Consider the following 18,297-nt stretch of genomic DNA (forward strand, 5'->3'; position numbering starts at 1 on the left):
GAGTCAAGAAGATAAGCTCACTAACTAACCAATGCTCCCTTCCCAGTTTCTGACTTGAGATTTCATTTTGATGAAATTTGTATGAATCTTGACTAGAAAGTGAACCAGTTTTCTCCACGAATTTCCCTAGATAATGATTTCATAGATTATTAGGGGAATTTTACTATCACTTGGAACCATATTTTCAGAACAACGACATTAAACGTCTAACATATCTTTCTTGATTTCTAATTAAAAGCTAAGTTTTATCAACATCTCTTTATCCAACAATTAGTGTAGGAATCATCACTTTGGCTGTTGACCAAGAATTAACACACTCCAATCAGGAATTCAGAACGTTTATTGCAAGAGCTGAATAATTGTAAATAACGTAGAACTGGCAAAGCAGTAACAAGGATAATTGTTTAGATATTTATTCTGTCAAAGTCATCAAACACCCCTCACAAACCCACAAAAATGTACTGCAATAAGCAATGCACCCCTACCCATTATTTTCCATTATACTGTGGAAAAATGTGAATTGCTATTTACAAAGTAATTTTATTTTTGGTAACAAATTAACTATCAGATTAGCAAACCTTTTTTTATTTTATTTTTTCGCTTTTAAACTGATGTTGAACCGTGGCATTAAGATAACTTTCACTTCTTTCAATAAAGACAATTTGTTGCATGCTATTTATTTGTTTAAATCATCTGTCATGCCTTAACAAAAACCTCCTAAGAATGTTCAAATTTGGATTTGTTTGCACGTGCAACTGAGATCTTATTAACATTAGTTGTCACTCTGTTGATTTGACCTAAGTGACAAGATGCTGGTACCTGCCAGGCATTGACCAATTATGATAACAAACAGTTAAACAGCAATAATTAGAGATTTATCCCTTTATTTCCCCCAACTAGCCTACCTGGAGAATGTTCTGTTACATCATGAAGGCACAACACATTAAATATTTTGTGGCTATGGTCTAACACTTGTGTTACAACAACATTATTGTATATGAGGATCAACACAAACTCTGCCATTTCAACAAACTTGTAGACACACATTTGCCCAATTTAAACTATTTTCAAGTAGTAATTTTTCTTTAATATATGCTAATTTTGATACATTAGTTTTTCATGAGTGACAAGTACAGGATATTATATCACTTTCTGAACAAGAATTCTTTCACTTAATACTACTAATTAAGTGATTTGCTTTTGCCTACTTTGAAAATAAGAATGTAAAGAAAATAGGTTCTGAATTTCCAAGCTTTTACAGAAATCATTTTTTATATAAAGTTTTTTACTTTTGAGCTTTATGTTATACAGAATCTCGGCATTGTAAGCTATCATAAAAGAAGCAAGATTCCAGAACCTTTTTCGAAAAGCAAGTGTTTGACATCCTTGGAACAATGTGTGTCAAGACAGACTACTAATGCAGAAACACCTCACTAAAAGAAACAACAAAATAATGACAGAGGCAAATGAAAAAAAAAAAAAAAGGAAAGAAGCAACCATAAAACACAGAATTATGCTACACATTTTTTTAGGTGAACATTATAAGTACACAAAAGTTGTTAATAATAACTTGCTTCTATTTACAAATACTTTAACACTGACTTACAAGTGTCCACTAACTTTGTTAACAGCACAATAGGTTTAATGCTTATCTTTTTTAAGTTTTATTTGAAGTATAATGTCAAGTATAGCAGTCCCAGCACAAATCAATGACAAAAAGAGCACAATTCTCTACCTGGATATATTTGTCAGTCATTCTAATCCATGGAACTTTCTTACTCTCCAAATGCACATTCTATTGTTCATAGCAGCAGTCCAGGGTCAAAATAAAATGCAATGAAAGAAAAACAGAACATTTGCACAATGGAGAGATCTCTGGAGAGTTTAACCAATTCTAGTAAACAAGATCACATGGCTAATAGAACTATCCTCTCTTATGCTGTAAAACATTGTATCCTCCATGGTGCTAACACAAAGTTATGAATATCCCTGCTATAAGGGGCATAGTTGTAGAGATCTATTGAATACATAAAGCTCTGACACACACAGTATTAGCATGTCTATTTAGATTAAAGTTATTAGGTCCCATACAGCCATTTTTTAATTTTGTATTTTTAGAGTTGGTGTTCCTTCGGACTCTCCATAGCACCTCCTGGTTGCTTATAAGACTTCAGATTGGCCAGAGGAATGTCTGTCATGTGGCTGCCATTGTTGAAGTGGCCTTCATTGGAGCCATACTGCTTCCGGTCGTTGAACTGGTTCCTGTTGCTGTCTTCTTTCCAGGCTCTGGTGAGGGTGTGCCCATTCACAAGCTTGTCCTTCTTGACCCATTCTTTCTGAGGTGCAAAAGTTGAGAGAGGAGATTTGGGGTGTTGATATGGACCTAAGCCAGGAGGCATCCAGCAATTATCAGAGTGACCCAAAACCAAGCACTCTTGAGTGCACATCTCTGTAGCTTCAGCTAATCCTCGGGGGCCCAGAGGCCCATCTGCAGAGGACAAGAGACAGAGAAAATAAGAGAAGAAAAGGGTTAGAATTTTTCATTTAAAATAATCCACTAGAGAAAAAGTGCATTAGCGATCGCATTTCTCATGAAAAGTATATTAAGTTAAACAATTCAAAGATTTTTATGTCTCTATTGATTTAAGAATAACATAGAAGGAATCAAGTTTCTTGTTACTGAGGCAAAAATTGTCTTTTCTTCATTAAGCCTTTGTTTATATCCAGAGAAAAACAAAACAAAACACAAAAACAGAAACATAGGTAATAGACACATAGGTACGCAAACAGATATGGGCAAACAGATATACCCATGTGTACAGTAGATGGGAACATGGGCCCCTTATCATGCTCCAATTCTCCCTCCCACTCTGTAGGAATATAGGGTAGGCCATCTTAGGTGGACTGTGAGACCCTGGGAACCTGGTCAGCAACTTGGTCTAAGAAAGGCCACAGAGAAACTGTGAGGCTGGATTGTAAACAGCTAATGTTTTGAACTTACACGATTTGCACACCTGCACCTACTCCCCACCCCCTTTCCCTGTGTTTCTCTGTTTTCTGTAAAACTTTGGCTATAAAACTTTGTCTTGGGAAAGTCTGGGTCTGGGTGGCAGCAAAACAATAGCACCAGTGGGCTGCCCAGATGGGACTTAGCAGGACAACTTCATTGGTGGCAGCAGGTGCTGCGGTGACCTTCACAGGTCACCCGTCTATGGTGCACACCTAAGTCCTAATATCCCCATGTCTTTCACAGCCAGTCTCTGGGTTATTTCTTTGGAATCCACAAACAATACTCTGAGGTTTTCTGGAACCTCAGCACTTTGCATAACACCTTGATATATGATTTCTGATCAAGTCTTTATGTGGCATATGTATTATATACAGATTTATTTCCTAATTCTTAACATAAAGCTCATATTTATGATAGATTATGAAAAATAGAGATTTTATGTGCAATGTTGAAGAATATGTAAGTACAACTACAACTCTATGAAAACAAAATTAAAAAGCACTACTTAAAATGTATTATTAAAAATAAATACTAGAAATAAATAAATAGATAAATACTCTAAATGGCAATATATAGTGCTTTTCCATGTGAATATTTGTTTTTATAAATGAAATCACATGAAAATAGTTTTGCAACATTTAAAAAATTTAAATGATTATTTTAAAGAATACTTTCACTGTAGTTATTACTAAAGGCACCTGGTCAATGAAAGCATTCTGAAATTCAAATAAGAAGCCATTTGATTCTGAAGCCAGCATTTGCTTCCTTCTGAGTTTAACCTATTTTCAAGATTTGTAATGTACAAAACTATGGCTAAGTTGCAAATTGTATCACATGGAGTCTAATATTCAGGGACAAAAGTTATCATAGATATTTCTCTTTTATTTTTTTTTTCTAGCAGGCAATCTAGAACAAACATTTTGACCGTGATTTCAAAAGTAAACTCTTTTGTGATTGTGCAAAAAGATATCAGCCTATTTACTGAATAACAACAGCCAAATAGTTAAGGAAAACACTGGGTTTTTTTGTTATTTTTTTTTCTCCCTTGATTAAACAGTCAAGTGATAAGTGATAGCTTGGAAATTAGGAATTGATTTTACGAATGAGGTTAAGTGGATAGGTAAGAAGGCCTGAGGCATGAAGCAATTTGAAAAGCAGAGTCATCAGAATAAAAGTGTAGAAGAAAACGTAGACTACATACTAGCAAGGTTGCCTAATGAACAATTATAATAACTGAAGAATTGAAATGTAGATCTTTGCAAAAACCCATGTTAACACTACTACCATTTTTAAGTGCACTATAATTGTAGGGGCTTTATTATATTATCATCTACTTGTTTTAATAATATTTAGTTATTTCTTGCATGTTAAACGACACTTACTGTGTTAGGCAATAGTTCATAGCAAATACCTGAGATCACAAAACACAGGGGACATCAGAATGGATATTGGATGTGAAAAAAAAGTGGCTAAAATGTACTTGCTACACACTCAAATTTTAGTCATTTTTGAAATCTAAAATATGCTCTGTAGAACTATCATAAAATTCCTTCCCATCTGACTGGTATTCCCATTCCCTCAAAAGCAAACAGTTTTATTTTGTTTAAATACATGTTTATTACTTAAAACTATTTCTCTCATAAATCTCCAATGATTACTTACTTCCTGGGATATTTAATTGAAAACTTCTCTATGAGCCTTTCTTTGACCTCTGAATTCTGCCCACATTTTAAAAGTTTGATCCAATTTCTCCCTTTTAGGTTTGCTTTTGTGTGTTCAGTGACTCTATCCAACAGAGCTAACAGAGGTGCCCCAACCGATCCACCCTCCTCACATTAGGATCACAGGCTTAGAAGATGCTTTTCACCTGGCCTGTTTTCGTTTCATTACTTACTCGTCCAAGGGTCAGCTTGTTTCCCACATACCACACAAGCTTCCAAACTCTACCAATTCGTGTCTCATCTGTACCTGGAGGATTTCCACAGACCTTCCCTCATTGATGAATAACAAATTTCCTATTTGAGCTTCCTCAGCTCTTAGCTTAATGACATTTCCTCTTTTGGGGATGAGAGGTTCTGTACATTTATGAATACCTGTTTTTATGTTTTTTCTCTCCTGACTGGATTTAAAATCCATTAATGGAAAAAGATGACTTAGTCTTCTGAGTCCTCATAGTCCTAAGCAATAATGATGGTCTATGAATAATGTTGTCAATTAAAATCTTATGAGATTGAGAATGCACTGAAAAATTATTACAGACATCGTCCCTATAAAAGCAGACCTTATATAATTATAATAGAAGATGCTGACTTCACAACATCAAACCAAAAGCTTCCTAACAACAAATCTCTGCCTACCAATACTTTGTGACAATTAATAAAACAATTATTTAATTTCTCTTAAATATATTCGCTCCCTTCTAGACATCAATGGAGATAACATAGTTAATTGCCCATTTGATATGCAATATATATTGAGGCCAAATCTTAATCTTTACTTTTCTAGGACCCTATTAAGTATTTATTTTCTTGTTAATTTTGCCAAAGGGAGGAAAAAATAACTTTTCAGCTGATAGAATCAGGTTTTAACTGAGTTCATAAAAAAAAGACAGTATAGAGAATATGCAAAGTTGTTTTTAATATAGCCTTATCCAACATGCGTTTCCCTCTTATTAAATTAAGAAATAAGACCCAAGGATTGAGAATAATGTTTGTACCCTTATAAGTATATGTGGACCCTAAGTCTTCAGCACTGAGTACACAATTTAACAAAGTGTATATGCTTTTATTTTTAGAACTGGTAACTTTTATTTATTCTATGAATATTTACTGAGCATGTACTATATCTGACACTGTGACAAGCATCAAATATATAGCAGTGAACAAAACAGATGTCAACACTATCCTCATGGAGCTTTCGGGCTATCCTGAGAAACAAATAATTGCTTTAAAAGTAGTGAACTGAAAGGGGAGAAAAGGGTGTCATTGGGAAGGAATGGGAAGCAATTAACAGATTTAGGGAGGCATGTCCCTATGCCAGGTAACAGATGGTCTTTGTTTGTTCCAAGCTATTTCATGCCTACTGTTTTCTAAAAGTTCTTATAGATAATTGACAATTTAAAACATGTATGGTTAAAATTTCTGTGTACTATTCAAAATCAACTTGCAAAAGTTGAGCTTCTGTCCATTAAATAATATTAATTGCTCTGTGAAAATTGAACTTACTATGATTCATTTATGTAAATAAATTTAGGTACTTTTGATAAAGTCTATCAATAAGTTTCTAAAAGTTCGGTAGATTCTTAGGTAAGTCTTTTAGGTACCCGTACCCGATTGTTGCATAAGATTTAAAGGTCCATCAAAAGGTGGGAAACAACACAATGACACTCAGATGACAGCCAGAAGTCTTTAGAGTTTCAGAAGGGGAAAGGCCTCCACGCCGTGCTACACAGGGGGTTGTACCAGGAAGAGCATAACAGCAAGGTGGAATTGTAGGGGCAGCTTCTGTGTGACAAGTAGAGTTGGGTTAGCTAGGTTCCTAGGGCTCTCTGTGAATTGACTAATTTTAGTAATTTCTCAGACTACAGGGCATAAGGGCTGTCCCAAGTCATCTGGTACCTGGCCTCTGGACAATCATGGTGGGTGCAAAGCGACTTAGGAGTTTGAGAGCTATGGACAGAAGTTGGTGAGGTATGGACTTATTCAAGTAGTGAAACTGACCAACCTCTTGCCAGGGCCTCAGACCTGGGACAACAGTGTAACTTATAAAAATTAAAAAAAAAAAATCAATAAGCTAATTGGTTATGTCCTTGAAAATGCGAGTTGTATTGTTGAAAAATATATTCTGCATTATGCTTTGGTAAATTTTTATTTTGGGGCATAACATTAAACAGAGAAAAGTTTCATTTTTAAAAAAAAATTTAATTTGGGCCTACATATCACTCCTAGTAGTTGCCTGATATTAAAATTTAAAATAGTGAGTTTTATTTAGGGAAATAATAATACTTGTAAGTTGCCTTCTATAACATCTGTTTGTGAATTGGTAAAAAGAAAAAAAATATTTTTTGGTGATGAATTGTTAAAAAAAGCATAGTCATTCCACTGGTTCCCTAAAATAGTCCCTGTCCTTTAAAAGTTTATAATCTAAAACACGCTAGACACTGAATAGTTTCCAATTTGTTTCTCTCATTATTAGAAACAATAAATGAAATTTCTAGGCCTTTTTTAAAGAAGAAAAATATTCTTTAAAAAGCATTGATATTGAGGTCTGGCTGGTTGAGCTGAGTGGTTAGAGCATCAGCCCGCTGGCCAAAGGGTTGCAGGTTCAATCCCCAGCCCCAGTGGTGGCATGTGTGGAGGCAACCAATCCATGTGTTTCTCTCACATCAATGTTTCTCTCTCTCTCTTTCCTTCTCCTTCCTCCCTTTGCTCTATCTGAAAATAAATGGAAAAATATCCTTGGGTGAGAATTAAAAAAGAAAAGCATTGATATTGAATATTGTCAATTTCCAAAATATGATTAAAATAATCTATGATTTCCCATAAAATACATAGCATTTAAAATATCTGGAAATTTTGACTAATACTGCAAAATGTATATGCAATACACTATTTTTATCTTTAGTATATAATTAATTTTAATGTGCTGACTATAAGTAATGATATTGATAAATAACTATATTTATTTTCCATTTGTACATTTTCTCAAAAACATTTATTGAATATATAACAAGCATCACATGTATCAAAGACTGTGCTAGATTCTTAATAATTATCTTGAGACCTTAAGCATGTGAGAATGTGTGTGTTTTCCTATTTCTCCAATTTTTTTTCATATATTTTGCAGTGTCCAATTTGTTCTACATCATACAATATCTATTTAGAATCCAGATCAGGATTCCAAACTGCTTTTCAATAATTTTAGCATTACACCAATTTGTTTTCTTTCTCTTAAAAGTAATTAATACCCCATCATGTTTTCTTTTTAACACTAAAACATTTAATGATTTTTTTTTCTAAACCTAAATTATTTGTTCCCTTTCACAATCTGCAGTCCGTGAGTTTGGTTATCATTGCTGATTTCTGAATGTATAAAGACACAAGTACTGATAAAATTGTACAAGCCATCTGTCTCTGCATTAAAATGTTGACAGCAAAAACAAAAGCGCATTATAAAAAGCTTCTTGAGAGTTGTCTCAGTTAATATTTATATCAAGTTTCAATGTAGTTCCCTCTCCATCTTTGCACAACTCACCTTCTCACTCGAAACCTAAGAGAATACTTTTCCTATAGTTTAGGCAACAGCTGTCAGAGAGCTGCTTGAACTGCTAACTTTTAAAGATGCGGTTTAAAATGTGAAACAATCCAAGTTAATGGATTTCCAGCTATACTTAAATGGTAGGACACTTGAGTGAGCCTTGATCTCATTTTATTACACCCGCAAGCAGATCTGTTACTTCATTGATTAACTCACTACCATAATTACAAGTAGCTTCTGGCCTGTTGTCCACCTACTTTTCAATCTGATGACTTGAAACCCTTTAATTCCAAAGCTAGAAACTGATACTTTAAAAGAAAAAATTATGAGACCTTCCGATGCATGGTTAGGTTTCATACTATATAAACGGTTGGCCTTTCATGTGAATGAATTTTCCTTAGAATTTTTATTTTTGGGTAAAATAAGACTAAACAGGCTGCCAAAATTGAATTATGATATATGTCATTTTTATATCATGTCAGATCAAACTTATCACATCTCAATTTTTCATTTTGTTAAATTTTTATTATAAAAATATTCCTCTTGCATGTGAAACATAACTGATTGTCATATTATAATGACCTTTTTGTGATAACCTATAGCACTATTTTTATGCAAAATTTGTTCTTAAGTTCCAATTTTGCTGTATTTTCCCAAGATATTACCTTAGCATAAGTACAGTGTGCAAAGAAGTTGTGCATCACTAAACACTTTAAATTGAAAGATACATTCACTGATTTAGATTCACTGAAGCAGTTTCCCTGCTATTTAGGCACAGTGATAAAATGTCTTTTAAAATGTAGGCCTTATTCTATAATGTTGCTTTGCAATTGCTGTTCTTAATATACAAAAAAATTCATATTTGTTCAATGCTTTAATCAACCTTCCTATAATAAGATTTCAGGGAAACAAATATTCCAGGCACTACATTTTAAGCTTATTTTAGTGTCTCTAGGAGATAAATATAAAATATATATTTAGTATTTTTACTAGCTCGTTTTCATTCTTAGTTTATTTTTATTTTTTTTAAAAGACAAGGTGTAACTGCATAACAATTTCTTATAATTTCTGTGGATTATCTTGAATGGGAAGCTAATGCTAAATATTTATGTAAACCTAGAAGGGCCTGAAAAAAATGTCAAGAAAATTCACTTGGTAGGCACCCATACTTTCCACTATTCCATCATCATTTTCTATATTTATTGAACAGTTGTTATTACATTTCAAATCAATTCATTTGTTTCCAGTCTAAATATGTAAAATTTAATTTCAAATATGAGTTGGCATGATAAACAGAGGATATTGGTAAGCATTGCCCACATTTGCTTTTGATATTTCATTTCTATTCAGATCACATTATACTATGCCCAATTCACACTTTTAAATCAATGTTACATGGGCATAAATATTAGTTATCATTCTGCTCTTATTATATATACTGAAAAGTATGTAAATTATAGTGCCATTGTCACTCAGATTTTTATATAAAATAATAAAGTGTAATTACGTGAACAGTCTAAATTTAAAAATAGATCTGGAAAATTTAGTATCCTTACAAAAAATGTTTTCTATTTATCATTCCATAATTTTAATTTGATCATATGTTAGGTTCAAGAGATTTTTGCATAAAATATTTAAAATCAGAACCAACCCAGAAATCTCAAGTCATATAATCATCATAGCTACCTCAAATAGGAAAGTAGATTCAAACCAATTAGCATGGACTTTGTGAAAATAATTTTAGATTCCCTGGCTCTTAGACTCTCATCTAGAAATTAAGAATAAAAGACTAGATTTTGATGCATGACCCCTACCATCCTCTAATTTTTTAACTAAACATCACTGTGGTTTGTCAGAGATAATAAAACTTTTCAATGTTATATTTGTTTTATTAAGACAGGAAAAAGAAATTATAAAGCAATTGTTCCTGTAGATTATACTATTACTTAGGTCATGATTAGGTTTGGAATGAGAAACTATATTTAGACCAAGATTTATATTTCTAAATCTAAGTAAACACCTACCAGTTTAATCAGGACTTTACATTCCAGCTCGTATCTAAATACAACATTGTGAATGCAGCTGCAGTCACCTTGAGAAATGAATGCAAAAAAACAACACCAGCAGGATTTGACAAAACCTTGGTTAACAAGTAAACAAGGATTAAATGTTTTGCACGTTCCTCATACAGATTTCTGTCCTTGGTCACGGATGAAAAGTCAACATTTGCAGATGGACACAGTCCAAACACAATAACACGTGGCCAGGCCAAGCAGCAGATCCTCTGCTGGGCAGGATACTGCTGTTTGGACAGACGTGATAGCTCACAAGAAATGAAGAACACTCCCATATAAATCTCTCCCTTTATTCTGCATGACATGAACATCAGCTGCGTTTTTCTCATCTGCTAAAGTTAACTGCCGAAAAGAAAATGATTTTTTATAACTGTATTTATTCAGCATTAGTATTTGACCTTGCAATCAATTGAATGGCAGTGGTCTAAGGAGATAGGCTTTCATTGATTATTTAAATTGACTTCCAGATTTGGACCAAATTGCTTGATGTGAACTCCTTATTTGCATTTTTGTACATCATATGTACTTTCTTTTATGGATTACCATTTCTTTTAATCATATTTGAGATCTTCCATTTAAAACTGTTTTATAGACTGTCATTTCCTGAATTATTCTCCATTTCTTGAAATTTGTATTATTTCTCAAAAAAATTAAAAAAATGATGCACAAGTTTTAAGGAGCAAATCTAAGGTGTGAAGGAATGCAAATTATTTTCAGGCTTAAATTCAAGTTAAAAATGAAGTCCTCTTTAACTCTGTTTCTCATCTAAGACCAGGCCAATAGTACACAGTATTGTGAAGTAGTTTGCTTTTACACAATATTTACTGTTTCCCATATTCCAGGTATATTTAATTAGAATAAGAGAAGAAATAAACTGGTGAAGTTAATTTTCATTTTCCCAGTGTTCTCTGATAATTTTCACCTGGGACACTTATAACCACAGCCTTACTCCTCTCCTAGTCTCTGGGCTAGAGATTCTATTTCTCAAGGTCTTCAGAGGGCCATAGAGATTGTTCCTAGGTGATCAAAACATTGGAAAAGTTGGGGAAAATATTTCACTTATCCCCCAAATTAATTATTTAAAGATTTAATAATTTATATATTCTAAAAATTGTCTGAAAGATTGTGTTTTAAAAGGAATAAAATATTGCCCTGGACAGGTGGCTCAGTTATTTGGAGTGTCATCCCATGCACCAAAAAGTTACAGGTTTGATTTCTGCTTTGGGCAAGTATAGGAGGTAATGGATAGATGTTTCTCTCTCACATCCATGTTTCTCTCTCACACAAAACTCAATGAAACATATTCTTTGGTGAGGATTAAAAAAAAAAGATTATTGTGTGGGACTAGCATAATCAACATAATCATATGCATCCTTGAAAAGCAAGGAGTTTCCACAGCTGGTAGCAGAAGGGAGTTCAGATTCCAAGCACAAAAAGATTCTGTGAGTTGTTGCTGACTTTGAAGATGGAAAGGATCTGAGAGCAACCTTTAATTAGGTACTAAGAGCAACTGCTGCTGGGCAGCCAGCATGACAACTGGGATCTCAGTCCCACAACCACAAGGAACTGAATTTTACCAAAAGCCTGACAAACTGGAAAATGGGTTCTTCCTCAGTCTTCAGAGAAGATACTTAGCTGATACTTTGAGAATCTCTAAGTATCGGGAGCCCACTTGGATTTCTGAGGTAATAGATGTGTACAGAAACTCAGAGATGCAATATGGTTCCAACAGCAAAGGCACATGTTAGACTGGGCAATGTTAGACTACATATTTAACCCTCTGCGACTATTTAACTCTGTCACTTCAGGCTTAGCTGACTACCCAGGAGACTGAAATGCCACCCAAGATAAACATCATGTCCCCAGGAAGGAGGTTAAAGAATGTATAGAGTGTGATTACTGCCTAATATTATCTGTGAACTTAGGAAAGCATTGTTCTTTCTGGTGGTCTGTGTGACTACCCACCATATGCTTTTACTGTTAGCCCTCTATGAAAAGGGCTACTGAGCTTGGAGGAGTGTGGATTCTTCCCAGCCGGCCAGTACTGGAAGCAGCCGCTTTGGCCATGTAAGTTTCTCCTATTAAAGCTCTTAGGTCCCTGACTGGTTTGGCTCAGTGGATATAGTGTCGGCCTATGGACTAAGGGGTCCCCGGTTCGATTCCGGTCAAGGGCATGTACCTTGGTTGCGCACATCCCCAGTAGGGAATGTTCGGGAGGCAGCTGAATCGATGTTTCTCTCTCATCGATGTTTCTAACTCTCTATCTCTCTTCCTTCCTCTCTGTAAAAAATCAATAAAATATATTTTAAAAAAATAAAAAGCTCTTAGGGATTTGAATAAGGTTGCATGTCAGTTTTTTGGAATTGATCTTGAATTTAGACTTTGGGACTTTCCCCCAACAGATGAGAAACGAGATAACACATATTTGTTGCTAAAAGCTGCTGATTTTACTCCAGTTACACAATCAATCAGCATGTTTTTTAGTCTATTTACTTCCCTGCAAGCCCATCAGCCCAAGTCACTACTATTTCCTAACAGATTTCCCTTCTTCTGCTCTTCTGATATATTCTGTTCTCCAGTTGATAACTAGAGGCATATATTCATTATTTATTTTTAAATTTACCTTTATTATTGAAAGTATTACAGATGTCTCCTTTCCCCCCCCACCCCCCATTGACCTCCTCCATCCTGTACCCACTGGCCCCCCAGGTTTCATCACACTAATATATTTATTAATTTTAAGTATATAGCAAATACACTGATAGTTTTCTATTGCTGCTGTAAAAAATGACCACAAACTTAGTGCCTTAAAACACCACAAATGTATATTCTCTTATAGTTCCCGGGCTCAAGTCTGATATAAATTGTAGTGGGTTAAAGTGAAGGTATCAACAGAGATGGTTCATTTTGGAAATTGTGAGGAATCAATTCTCTTCTTTTTTTCAGTTTCTAGAAGCTATCCATGTTCCTGGGCTTCTGTGTCCTTCCTCCATATTCCAAACACAATAATCTGCACTTTTCTTATCACATCACCTCCTCTAACTTTTCCTGAATTCTTCTCAAAGAACCATTATGATTACATTGTAGCCATGTGGATAATCCAGGGTAATCTCCTGATAGCAAAATCCTTAATTTAATCACATCTGCAAAGTTCCTTTTGCCAAGTAAGGGAACATAGTCACATGTTCTGAAGACTGGGATGTGCATATATTTGGGAACTATGCAACCTAAGGCAACTTTTAAAGCGGACCTCCTCACTCCTCTGCTCACAACTACATCAGAGTAAAAGCCACACTTCTCCATGGCTCAGAGAGTGTCACATGATCTGGCTCCTGCCCAACTTTCTGATGGTACACCCTCCAGCTTCTCTTCCCTATCCCACTTTATTGCCCCTGTTCTGCTACAGTGACTTTCTTCCTGTGTCTCAAACTCACTTCAGATTAAGGAAGTCTCAGGGCCTGTACATTTGCTATTATTTGTACCTGGACTATCACTTCTCATTGCCTTAGAGCAGCGGTTCTCACCCTGTGGGTTGAGACCCCCTTTGGGGGTCGAACGACCCTTTCTCAGGGGTTGCCTAAGACCATCGGAAAACACATATATAATTACATATTGTTTTTGTGATTAATCACTATGCTTTAATTATGTTCAATTTGTAACAATGAAATTGGGGGAACTGTATTAAAGGGTCGAGGCATTAGGAAGGTTGAGAACCACTGCCTTAGAGTAACCTAGTCTCTAACTTCAGTTAACTGTATCCTCAAATTCAATTCCTCATATACACATTTCCTGACCACCTTATAAAGACAAATAATATATTCTTTCTACTCACTCTCCATTCCCTTATCTAGCTGTATTTTTCTTGATAGCTCTTATTACTACCTGACACACTATATTTATTTGTTAACCATTTAGCTCTTACCCTAGAATGTAAGCACCACAAAGCCATGTAATCTGTTTTTGTTTTGTTTTGCTTTTAATAACTGTATCCTCAATCCCTGTTACCATGACCTGGAACCTCATAAATAATTACTAGATATATTTTGAAGGAAAAAAATAAAGTTTGTGCTGAGCCCCAAGTTAGTGGGCTAACATTAAAAAAAAATAACCCACAAAAACAAAAACAAAAGACTATGTAAAACATTATGTGACACTTTATATTAAAAACAGGTAATTATCAGTCCTTATCTGTACCTAAAAAACACTGCTAAGAGCTCGTAGCATAAACTTTCACTAAGATAATATGTTTTAACTTTGGAGTTGAGGCAAGTAGGCATTTCCCAAAGTGATGCATAACTAGATTATGTTCGGAGAGCAAAATTTGGTGAGCAAAATTCTTGGTGAACAACATTTGACCTGGTCTTCTGAGGGATTGCCTTTTTCCTTCCTCTGGGTTATTTTAATAATTTCTTTGGAGGAGTTACTTCCTATATCCCACCAAACTACTTAACTTCCATTCCAGGAAGTTAATAATTCAGAAAGTTCATAATTCCTTTAACCAATAGAGTTCTTTTTATTTTTTTATTGTTTATTCTTTATCAGTTAAGGCATTACTCATGTGTCCTTACCCTCCCATTCCTCCCTCCACCCCCGCAGCTTGTGCCCTCACCCACCTAGTGTCTGTATCCATTGGTTATGCTTATATGAATGCATGCAAGTCCTTCGGTTGATCTCTCCCCTTTTCCCCCACCCTCCCCTGCCTTCCCTCTGAGGTTTGATGGTCTGACTGATGCTTTTCTGTCTCTGGATCTATTTTTGTTCAGCAATTTATGTTATTCATTATATTTCACAAATGAGTGAGATCATGTGATATTTATCTTTCTCTGACTGACTTATTTAGCTTAGTATAATGCTCTCCAGGTCTATCCATGCTGTTGCGAATGGTAGGAGTTCCTTTCTTTTTACAGCAGTATAGTATTCCATTGTGTAGATCAGTGGTTCTCAACCTTCCTACTGCCATGACCCTTTAATATAATTCCTCATGTTGTGGTGACCCCAACCATAAAATTATTTTTGTTGCTACTTCATAACTGTAATTTTGCTACTGTTATGAATCATAATGTAAATATCTGATATGCAGGATGTATTTTCATTGTTACAAATTGAACATAATTAAAGCATAGTGATTAATCACAAAAACAATACGTAATTATATATGTGTTTTCCGATGGTCTTAGGCAACCCTTGTGAAAGAGTCGTTCGACCCCCAAAGGGGTCGGGACCCACGGGTTGAGAACCGCTGGTGTAGATGTACCACAGTTTTTTAATCCACTCATTTGCTGATGGGCACATAGGCTGTTTCCAAATCTTAGCTATTATAAATTGTGCTGCTATGAACATAGGGGTGGATATGTCCTTTCTGATTGGTATTTCTAATTCTTGGGATATATTCCTAGAAGTGGGATCACTGGATCAAATGGGAGTTCACTTTTTAGTTTTTGAGTTCTTAGTTTATTTTTAAAAATATTTTTATTGATTTTAGAGAGAGAGAGAGAGGAACTGAGAGGAAGAGAGAAACATCAATGAGAGAGAAGCATCCATCGGCTGCCTCCTACATGCCCCATACTGGAGATTGAGCCCACAACTCAGGCATGTGGCCTGACTGGGAATCTAACTAGAAACCTTTTGATGCTACTGAGCTCACCAGCCAGGGTAACCAACAGAGCCCTTTAGATGTCTTCAGAAGTTGAGATTCATAGGGTATATAACAAAATATTTAAATCCTGAAGACATCAAAGTAATTTTTAGCAATTATTCTGAAGCAGAGTTCTAATGAGATACAGATAACTGTGCAGGACTTAGCCTTTTCTGGTACAGGTATGCTCAGGTAATGGGAAAATATTTAGAAAAAATATCAAGTTGATTAGGAAATATATTTTAAAAAGTCATTTAGACTCTCTTTAGATATAGTGGCTTGCAACTATAAGAGATAAAGTACTTTTCACAAATTTAAGGGGAAAGGCGATTTTAAAGTGGCTAATATGCCACATTAGATTACATATAGAATGCCACAGTGAAATTAATTCCTTTAACTCAGTTGTATATAAAGAAAAACTACTCTAAAAAAGCAAGGTTATAATGTTATATTTTGAAAAATCTCCTAAGGGAACTGTTGAAAATGCCAGTACTTTATTATTGAAAATAGCCTGTGTAATAGAGCATTGCGCAGAGAAATCTTGCCCTCTCAGGGTGATGCACAGGATTACCCATTCCAGCCTAAAATGTATGTTTATCTCAGAACACACCTTGTAAATCCACAGGAATTAATTAATATAAGTATTTGAAGATAAATTTGTCTCTTAAAATAATAAATATTACATGTGAATTTTATATCTATATAAATTTTGTTGCGATTTTCTGCAGTATGTCCTGTGCTATCCATTGCCAGAGAATATAGTTTATCACTGTAGTATTTCGCTATTTTATTGGTAGTTGACCATAAGTCCCAACTATTCAATAAATATTGTCACATTTGCCATTAAAAATTATTAATCATCATTATAAATTTGTATTATGAAACATGACTAATTTATTATTTTTCTAAGATAGAAATATTATATTGCATCATCAATATACCCTTAACATTTAACCAAAGACTTACATTTTCTCAAGATTAAGTTTTGTTTACATTCAAAGTCTTAGGCAAACCAGTATTACTCTCAGAATAAAATTGCTTAGTGAATGTAATAATATAAAACAGGGAAGATGCAGTGCCATTTTTTCTATACCTAAAAAAAATAAATAAATTCTTGGTAAGCAAAAGCTGACCTTATCTTCAGAGGGGTTATCATTTTTCTTCCTCTGGGTTATTTTAATAATTTCTTTGGAGGAGTTACTGCTAATGACGTTTGCTTCCCATCTAGTCTGCTGTCCTTTTGCAATTAATATATTTTTATTATCTTCCAATCTGTCTCATCAAAATGACCTATCTCTTGGGTATAATTGGTGGTAGTCTACTGTGATAAGCTCATTAATCTTACATGTTAGTGACCAAAATGCTAAGTGTTATCCTTTGGAAGGATGTCTACACTCAGGAAGAGCTTTATAGAGCTGCTTCAATACAAATACATGAATGCCTAAGGCATGATGGCAGCTGAATGTGACTTTGAAGTAGTGAAAGCTTTGAGGCATCCATCAGATCACAATGTGAAAATATGCCTCCCCATGAGTTGGCATAGCTTGGGTATCTTTCAATGTCCTGGCATGTAAGAGATGACACTCAAAAGGATTAATTGAAAAGAGTTTAATGAGGGGATTCTTTAAGGAACATCAACTGAGGAAACTGAACAAGTAAGGAGTGGAGAGGGAGGAAATGAACTAAAAATGTAGAAAAAAATATGTCCACTCCTAGGCCTAAAGGATAAGGAAAGGGGAGGGATTATGCGCCTGGAATCTAGAAAGAACTATGAAGAATCAAAAGATTATATGGAAGGAACCAAAGAATGAGTAGGGAAGATAACTTGTAATATGAAAAATAAGAGCAAATGTGAAAAAAAATTGTTTTTGTTTTTCTAGAAATCAACATATATAAAACCAATCAATATCCTCTGCGGTAACCTTGCAATTGGAATCTAAATTTTCAAGGTCACCTCCTGCTAACCTAGAGAGTGTGATTGGTTTGGAAACAATACTCTTAACATAAGCCATATGTAAGCCAATTATTTGAATATTGACTCAGAATAAATATAATAAAAATTCAGAACAGCCTTATGAGTTGATGTTAAGAGAACTAGTGAGAATGAGTGAAATTATTTCAGTGTCTTTTTTAATATTTTAGTAAAAAAATTTGAAATGCTGAATTTTATAAACTCACCAAACACCATGCTCTTTGTATACATAGATTATTATGGATTAACTAACATAATTTATCTTCACTGGAAGTAAATATTATTAGTAAATTTATAAATTTCCATTTCTGTGTTGTTGTGGTTGTTGTTTTTTACTTCATATGGGACA

At 34.5% G+C, this 18,297-nt stretch overlaps 1 protein-coding gene across 3 annotated transcripts in view; it reads right to left on the reverse strand.

The window, feature by feature from the left end:
- Window positions 1-322: 322 nt before the first annotated feature.
- PCDH9 (protocadherin 9) overlaps window positions 323-18,297 on the reverse strand; it is a 963,854-nt gene continuing 945,879 nt past the window's right edge. For all 3 annotated transcript variants that reach the window (XM_059684807.1, XM_059684808.1, XM_059684806.1), the window contains one exon: window positions 323-2,488. In XM_059684807.1, the coding sequence (XP_059540790.1) occupies window positions 2,115-2,488 (374 nt within the window). In that variant the 3' untranslated portion in view covers window positions 323-2,114. The remainder of the gene's footprint in view (window positions 2,489-18,297) is intronic.

Source organism: Myotis daubentonii, chromosome 2 (genome assembly GCF_963259705.1).
Source record: "Myotis daubentonii chromosome 2, mMyoDau2.1, whole genome shotgun sequence".
In the NCBI taxonomy this organism is placed as follows: domain Eukaryota; kingdom Metazoa; phylum Chordata; class Mammalia; order Chiroptera; family Vespertilionidae; genus Myotis; species Myotis daubentonii.